Source organism: Anomaloglossus baeobatrachus, chromosome 1 (genome assembly GCF_048569485.1).
Source record: "Anomaloglossus baeobatrachus isolate aAnoBae1 chromosome 1, aAnoBae1.hap1, whole genome shotgun sequence".
Taxonomy (NCBI): domain Eukaryota; kingdom Metazoa; phylum Chordata; class Amphibia; order Anura; family Aromobatidae; genus Anomaloglossus; species Anomaloglossus baeobatrachus.
The window spans coordinates 347,492,792-347,501,283 of record NC_134353.1 but is presented as its reverse complement, the minus strand read 5'-3'; the positions used below and the strand labels follow the sequence as shown (position 1 = coordinate 347,501,283).

The 8,492-nt window shown below is 44.7% G+C and overlaps 1 protein-coding gene across 1 annotated transcript; it reads right to left on the bottom strand.

The window, feature by feature from the left end:
• Positions 1-727: 727 nt before the first annotated feature.
• LOC142292551 (protein kinase C delta type-like) lies at positions 728-6,927 on the bottom strand. The gene is made up of 8 exons (XM_075337781.1): positions 6,763-6,927; positions 4,612-4,703; positions 2,455-2,517; positions 2,167-2,305; positions 1,867-2,055; positions 1,628-1,756; positions 1,347-1,534; positions 728-1,151 (listed from the first exon to the last, which is right to left on the bottom strand). The coding sequence occupies exons 1-8, from the start codon at positions 6,883-6,885 to the stop codon at positions 1,085-1,087; spliced, it is 990 nt and encodes a 329-aa protein (XP_075193896.1). The 5' UTR covers positions 6,886-6,927; the 3' UTR covers positions 728-1,084.
• Between the last annotated feature and the right edge of the window lie 1,565 nt (positions 6,928-8,492).

Here is an 8,492-nt window from a genome sequence, read left to right as displayed (position 1 = left end):
CCATCTGGTCTTTATTGTATAGGACGGCAGCTCCCCCGGACCGATCATCCTGCAGGAGACTGTGGTGGCCGATCCAGAGGTCCATACATGTACAAAAATGGAAGAAGCTGAACAGAGGGCAGTAGCCAAAGCCATACACCTGGTAGCCAATGGAAGTGTCACCTTTGGAATGGACGTGTGTATCGTATGGAAATCTGAGGAGTGAAGGTGAGTTTACACTGAGGTGTTACACCCTGGTTGAGATTTTATTAATAAAACAGAAATAGAAGACATTTTTCAAAACTGTTGCCAGGAAGAGTGACCGATAGTCAGGAGCTCAGCTGTGACGTGTACCTGCACTTTACACCTTATTTTATAATAATTGGGATTTCTGTACCTGTAGCCACTTGAAACTATAACATTTATATATTATTTCTTTTGCACAAATGAAAATCCACCCTAAACAGCAGGATAGCATTTCTTCCTTCCTTCACCCCTCCAAAAACAGATTAAAAATTGACCAAAAAGTTTGATGTAACCCAAAATTGTACCAATGAAAAGTGGATACGCGTTATCACCACATTACATGCACCCTGTGCTCTTAAGGGGTGGGATGTAAAATACTTATCCACGAAGATATAAAATAAATCTACTACTACTAGCACATGATGGTGAATGGTTTTGTTTATTGCTGGTAAATGTTCTTTTAGGTTCCTCTCTGCCACTAGTGGTGTGAGCTCCACCGAGGACAAAGGACTACAAGTTGCCATTGTTGTGTTTTATCCATCGGCACTCAGGAGAGGAAAAACCCCCTGTGGGGGAAACCTCTAGGGAACCATGACCTAAGGATAAGTGCCCTTCCCTGGGGCACGAGGCAACATGTCATCCAGAAATGCTGGTCCGCGGTCATATTAGTGACTCCTGGTAGGATTTTCATGGTCTCCAGCTTCTCCTTGTATTCAGACACTGCAGATGCAGCAATAACCCCTAGCCCTGATTATGGCAGGGCAGAGGAGTGGATATGGCTACACTGCAGGTCACGGCCCTCTGGATACTCCTAGTGCTGATGGAATAGGAATGGGTGAACAGTGGTTCTCCGAGCTGTTCACTTCCAGGGTTTTATCCTCCTCCAGATCCTGTGGAAGGCATCCTTCACAATACTGCCAAATGTCCTGTCGGGAGAGATAATAGGTTAGAAAGAATCCTTATATCACAATAAGACACATGAATTGGGACTGTCCTAAAGGGATAACGTGTAAGCAGCAGTCAGTAAGAGGTCTCCACACTACACTCTGCTGACAGATTCATAGGATAAGAGATGGGCCTCAAAAAGTCCCCCTATCACCGTCCCTTTTACACTGACTCACCTCCGATGGGGTTTTACAGGCCTTCGATTAGATATTACAGGTTTTGGTATTGATTCTATGACCTTCCATCCGTCATTGGCAAATGTGAATCCACAGAACAGGTTTTGACCTGTTTCGGCTATTGGGGGATTGTTGGCTTCAGTAAAGCACAGGACGTCTTTCATTGTATCAGATGTCATCACTGGTGGCTGCGGAAAGAAGATACAAGAGTGAGAGCGTTCATAAAGAAGAAACAACAGAAATGTACTACTGCCACCATCTTCTCTGGGTCATTTACTTACAGGGGGTAGCTGGAATGAAGGGCACGCTGTGGCTTCCTCTATATCTGTCCAGTTGATCTCCATAAAGAATGGATGTTCTCTTATGTTCTCCACAAATTTCTGCCGACTTTCTGCTGACTTATCCAAGAGCTGGGAACATATAATGAAGATGATTATTGAGTCTCCAGTCGTCTTCCATTTTCATTGTGTATTTCATTACATATATTCGTTGTATTACTAAGATGTGTCTTTATACTTACCCCCTTAATGATGGCTTTGAGTTGGGGGTCCATTTCATTTGGGAAGACAGGATCATCATTGATTATTGCTTTAAGGGCCCTTTCAATTTTCCCTCGATAGAATGGATGTTTGCCAGTAGCCATCTTGTATATTACCAGACCAGCAGAGAACCAGTCCACTGCCGTGTTGTAGGGCTTCTTTTGAAGAATCTGTGAAGACATGAAAAATACAATAAGAACATTGTCCAGCCAGTAGAAGACATGGAGATGCCCAGCCTGATATATCAGTGATCCCTCGGGGACATGTAGATAATTCCTCACCTCAGGAGCCATGTATAAACGAGTCCCGGCCCAAGATGAAATCTTTGTATCGCCAAAGATGTTCATCACTGCAACACCGAAATCAGCGATCTTCAAGTGACCGGTGCTGTCCAATAAAATGTTGTCTGGTTTTATGTCTCTGGAAAGAGTTTAAAAAATACCATAATGCAATTATTATATTAGACTGGCTGATAACGTATTAGGGATATCAAGTGTCTACAGGGGATATTAGGATGAGGGTATAAAAGTTTATGTACCAGGTCTACGCAGAAGATGTGCTGCACCTACCTGTGTATGATGCCTCTGGAGTGGAGATACTGCAGCCCACAGATCAGCTCAGCAGCAAGAAATCTAATGACCAATAAAAAAACAGAAAACCATCAATATCCAACATTTCATCAACTAAACTGAGGCGAATAATGACGTAAAGCCATTTGAGCCTGACGACCATTATCTGCATCTAAAGACAGACTGGACTGGCTGCCCCGAAGGGGCTCAAGGGAGGGCAACATGACTAAGGAGGGATGCTAGGCCTCAGGGATAGCAAGGGGTTAAGGTGTAGTGCATTTTGTGCGGGGAAAATTCTGAGGTGGAGTTATAGGGGTTGTGGGGCAATGGGATTGGTCAGGGGGAGGTCTGTTGTAGTGTAGATGTATAGGGCAGGCCTGTGGGGTGAGTGGTCATTCGGTACCTGCAGGCATCTAGAATCATCCCTAGACAGATTTGCTGGGGGGCATTTTGGTCTGGGAATGTGTTCGCGGTAGCAATCCTGTTAGCCTCCCTGGCGGTGGAACTTTAGAATCGGGGATCGGGTGGTAGGTTGGCCAGGGGTCATGATATAATTGCAGTTTATGGATACAAGCGGCGTTGTGTATAGCGTCTGATGTTGCTTTCAGCGGTTGAAGGCCAAGTTTCAGGGAAGTGGTTGGCGTTGGGCGCTTGGTTGCTGCAGGGTTTGTCGGAAGGTCCAGGGTTATGGTATCACCGGGTCTGGTGTAGTGAGGGGTGTGTCTGGATTCCTTTGGGACTTCAGGACAAATCAGGGTTGCCTTCCTTTCAGTTAGGGGGTGTCGTTGGACCCGCATTATAGTGGCAGAATGGGTGAGTAGTTCGTGTCTCGTCTTTGGAGTGGGGCAGCCATAGTGGCTGCTGGTCCGGGGTCTGGGGGGATCTTAAGGTGCGTACAATTGGTTGGGTTCAGTTGGCTAGCTGTGCATGGTATGGCAAACTTTATGTGGCATATGGGTCATTTGGTTTCTATGCCGAAGTCGGAGGTGTGTCCTGTTACTTTGTGTATTTCGAACCCCCCCTTTTTGGGGTGGGAGCGTTTTAGCACGTTGGTAAAATTAGGGGGTTCCCTTCAGGCCGGTGCTTGGCTTGATGGACAGAAGTTCGATGTCGCCGGGGAGGAGGGGAAACTTTAGTGGATTGGGTATGGTAATGGCCCTGAAGTGGGTATTTGAGGACTGGTGCTATCACGTAGGTTGGACGGACCACCGGATGTTTTGGTACTGCACACGGGTGGGATGGTCTTGAACCAGGGCGTCCAGGGACTTGATCTATGACATCAATCGTGTCTGCCTTCGGCCCTTGTCTTCCCGCCTGGGTATTGTGCTCGTGTGGTCGGCTATAGTGGCTCACTTGTTCTGGAGGTATGCATGGTTGGGTGACAGGGCACGTTTTTAAAAAAACTACCACAGGGTTTTTGATAGTGCGGTGCATATGGGTGGAGCGGTGGTGCGGCACTGGGTTTTGGAGTCTCTATCAGGTGAGTTGTGAGGTTCAATGCAATTCATTTGAGCCCATTTGGCATTGCCATCGAGATATTGGCATACTTGGGGGTCCATGGTGTAAGCCCTGGTTGATCTTTGTTGGCGAGACTCGCACGTACAAGGTGTCATACAAGCTCGCTGTGGCAGAAAGAAGGGTCGTGTTTGAAGTTGGTGGATTGCACAAAGAGCGGGCGGGAACCCAGTGCAGGAACGGGTTAACCCTGGTGGTGCAATGGTATACTTGGTTAAGGTGGGTCCCTGTTGTGCTGAGTCACAGCGGAACATGTTAATGTGGGTCCCTGTTTGGCTGGGTTCCAGCGGGACATTGGTTGGGCCACACTCGGCTGGATGTCCTTGAGCCGGTGTGGTGCGGCTGAGAGCATGTGGTGGAGCTGGGGTTGCAATCATGGACAATCGGACTCTTCACTTACCCCCCCCCTCCTTTGCTGGTGGTTTTATGGAGTTATTACTATGTTTATGGATGATATGTTACTGATTGTTTGTTGTTAATAAATGGGGCTGTTGTGGCCTTTTACATCCAATGTCACACAGTCTTTGTGTCTTATTTTAGTTTATGAAATTGGAAAAGTTGTTTTTTTGGGCTAGGGTTAGTATAGCAATGCAAAGCAGTCAGTTAGTCTTTCCTAAGTCATATATCCATGTTCTGTCTTACCTGGTGGCTGAAATGGGAAATGGGGCATTGGTTGATATGATGCCTCGAAGGTCTCCTCTGCTGAGATATTCCATGACGTAGAATAAGTAGTCCTGTGATAAAGCAGGGGAGATAATAAGTGTTACTGGTATAGTCTACATATGGGGCACTGGTGGTAATGTTATAATACATGTAATACTATGGTAATGTCCTAGAAGAACATTGCACACAGATGGACATATAGACAGGCATTCATAGAATATATAGAAGACTCAGAGCTGTTAGATTGTGAGCCTCTTACATAGCTACACAGGTTGAAAAAAGACCTTGGTTCATGTAGTTCAACCTTCCTCCACCAATTATACATTTTTGTTACTAAATCATTTATCAGTCCTGATATATAAATGTTGTGATAGTGTCAGCCATAGCTACCTCTTGTGGTCGGGCATTCCATAGTGTGACTGCTCTAACTGTAAAGAACCCTTTCCTATTTAGCTGCTGGAATCACCTTTCTTCCACTCACAGAGAGTGCCCTTGGTCCTTAGTATTGTCTTTGGAAGGAATAAGTCATGTTCCAGTCTTTTGTATTTATACATATAAATGAGATCTCCTGTGAGTAGTCTTATTTTATAAGCTAAACAAATCCAACTTTTCCACCTCTCATCATATGGGAGTCCTCCATTCCTTGCAATAATCTAGTTTCTGTCTTTGAACAGACTCTAACTTCTGAACATCCTTTTTAAAATGTGGAGCCCAAAAGTGAATCCCATATTCCAGATGTGGCCTTACAAGTGATCTATATAGGGGTAGCTATAGAGGGGTAAGTTTAGGACTAATAAAACACACAGATAATCAGATACTGGAAATTATCAAATAAACACCGGTGCTACAGGAACAATGGAGCCGCTGGTGATCGAGTGGTTCTGTGTGTGGACCACCTAATTAAAATAAATAAATTTAGATAAGATCAGATATAGAATACTGCACATCCACTGAATCAGATACAATACTGCTAAAACAGGACACACTTGGTGCAGGGTATTCAAACAGTGTTAATAACACTGTTTCATTAAGGGTACAGTCACACTTTAGCGACGCTCCAGCGATCCCACCAGCGATCAGACCTGGTCAGGATCGCTGGTGCGTCGCTACATGGTTGCTGATGAGCTGTCAAGCATACTGCAAGAGGGTCCCCCGGAAGAAGGATTACAACACCGAAACATATAGGTCGGGGCTTGGGACTCTCACTTCACACTCTGGGTATGTGAGCTTGGTAATACCAGCAGGACATTGTATGACACTGACTACGCTTGCATTGTTAAGTAACCCTCTTGCAGTATGCTTTTGTCTTAGTATAATCAATGCTTGGTAGTCAGTGCATTTTCATGTTGTGACTGACTATCCCTGCTGATATCCTTTGGCTGTTTATTGCCACTAATTTATATGGAACAGGCCTATACTGATCAGTGTGTGGTGAGGGCGCCTTTTGGTGATACCTGTCACTTGTCTCTACAGTTTTAATCATTATCTTTGTCGTATGTATTTTTTCACTTTAATAAAATTTATATATCTTTTGCAATTAAGCTGTTGTACAGATTTTTCTCTCTTTTCTTCATTTCAATTCTGTATATGGCTTTATCCATATGTCAAGCATGGCACGAGAATTTTCGTGCTTGTAGGTATTGTTTGTTTATTTACCCGATGTGTAGTCTGGCTACGTGTGCAGGGAGCAGGGAGCCGGCACTGGCAGCCTGAGAGCGGCGGACGCTGTAACCAAGGTAAATATCGGGTAACCAAGCTAAGCGCTTCCCTTGGTTGCCCGATATTTACCTTGGTTACAGCCTCCGCAGCATCCAGACGCCGGCTCCCTGCTTCCTGCACTTTCAGATCGTTGCTCTCTCGCTGTCAAATACAGCAATGTGTGCTTCACAGCGGGACAGCAACGTCTAAAAAATGAACCAGAGCAGTGTGTAACGAGCAGCGATCTCACAGCAGGGGTGAGGTCGCTGCTCAGTGTCACACACAGCGAGATCGCTAATGAGATCACTGGTGCGTCACAAAAAACGTGACTTTGCAGCGATCTCACTATGTGAGAAGTACCCCTAACTCCCTAGTGCGTGGTATTCTATATCTTATCTTATCTAAGTTTAGGAGTACTTATGGAAGGATTACCTGTGACTGGAAAGTGGAAAAAGCCCGAGTAAAGAATGGACTCTTCCTAGTCATCTCCAGGACCTGTCGTTCTATCAGGATCTTGTCTCTTGATTTGTTAATTAGTAGCCTCTTCTTCACCATCTTCACTGCTACTTGTTGTTGGGAGGCCTTATGTGTGGCCAACATGACCTGGAGGATACAAAGCATTAGAACTGGAGGAAAGGCCCGTCCTGTCTTGATAAATGACGAGAAGATATGAAGCAGTGATGTTCCTAGAGTCATATTACTGCTCCACATCACACATGAGGAAGACGTCACCACAATTCCTAATACTTACTTTACCAAATCCGCCCTCTCCAAGGATTTTATGGAAGGTGAAGCTCTCCAGTCCAGTCACAATGATGGGAGATTCAGCCGGGGTTGTCCCTGATGGAGAGAGGAGAAATAAGATGTATTATTCCTATATAATGCTAATGTGGCCTCCTATAGCAATTACAAAATGGGGTAGAACAATATTAGAATTTATCAAAGAGAAAAGGCACAAAAATCATAATAGGTGGGGTATTCTAAAGGTTCACAATCCCGTCAATTACTATATTGGGGGCTATTGGCTCTCGGGGTCTTAGATCTGCACTCACCTGACAGCTGCTCAGTGTCAGCTTTGGGGGACACACTGGATCCATCATCAGCTTTGTCCCCCATCGCTTCTCCCCTTTTCCTCTTGCTCTCGATACTCTCCTGTATCGGGCTTCCAGGTCTTTTTGCAGCCTTGATAAGGCTTTGGTTGGTGCCATCTTTTTCATCCTCTGATGTTTCTGTTCTCCTTTTTTTTGGCACCTCATCTCTGCTCTCTCTCTTTCTCTTCCTCAAACTCTCCATATTCAGGTCAGTGTCAGCTTTGGGGAAGACGCTGGATTCATCATCAGCTTTGTCCCCCATCGCTTCTCCCCTTTTCCTCTTGCTCTCGATACTCTCCTGTATCGGGCTTCCAGGTCTTTTTGCAGCCTTGATAAGGCTTTGGTTGGTGCCATCTTTTTCATCCTCTGATGTTTCTATTTTCCTTTTTTTTGGCACCTCATCTCCTCTCCATCTCTTTCTCTTCCTCAAACTCTCCATATTCAGCTCCATAGATAATATTCTGGGCTGAGGAAGGTCCTGTCCACCTCTAGAGCTCTCCCGGATGGCTCCTGGAACTACTCCTCTAACAGGCCTTTTATTATTCGGTCTTATATTTTATATAACACCAAAATTTGCTAAGCGCAAGTAAAAATCGCCTTCAACCACTAAGTGATGAAAACAACTGAACGATATTCAGGCTGCAGCAACATTCTGATGACTGTTCTATAACATCACAAAGGGATCACATTCTGTAGGTCACATGACATCATAAAGGGACCAAACTCAAGGCTCAATTGATATCACCGAGAGACCAGTGACATCGTCTGTCACTACAGGTGAACTTGCAGTAGAATATCTGACCATGTTATTTTACCTGAAGAAGGCTATCTTTTTTTAAGATTTTTAGCCGAAACGCGTTGTAATATTTTATGTAATATTTTATAGTAGCCGAATAAAAATTCTTCTGATATAATACATTTGGGGAGCAGCGCCACGTTTTTTGGATTTGAAAGATTTTTCAGGTACTTCAATTTAGGAGGTTATTTCACAGTGTATCAAATCCTAGTAAGCAACAGATCAGCACAGAGATTGTGGAGATTGATCCTAAAGGGATCTTTGGGTTTGACCTA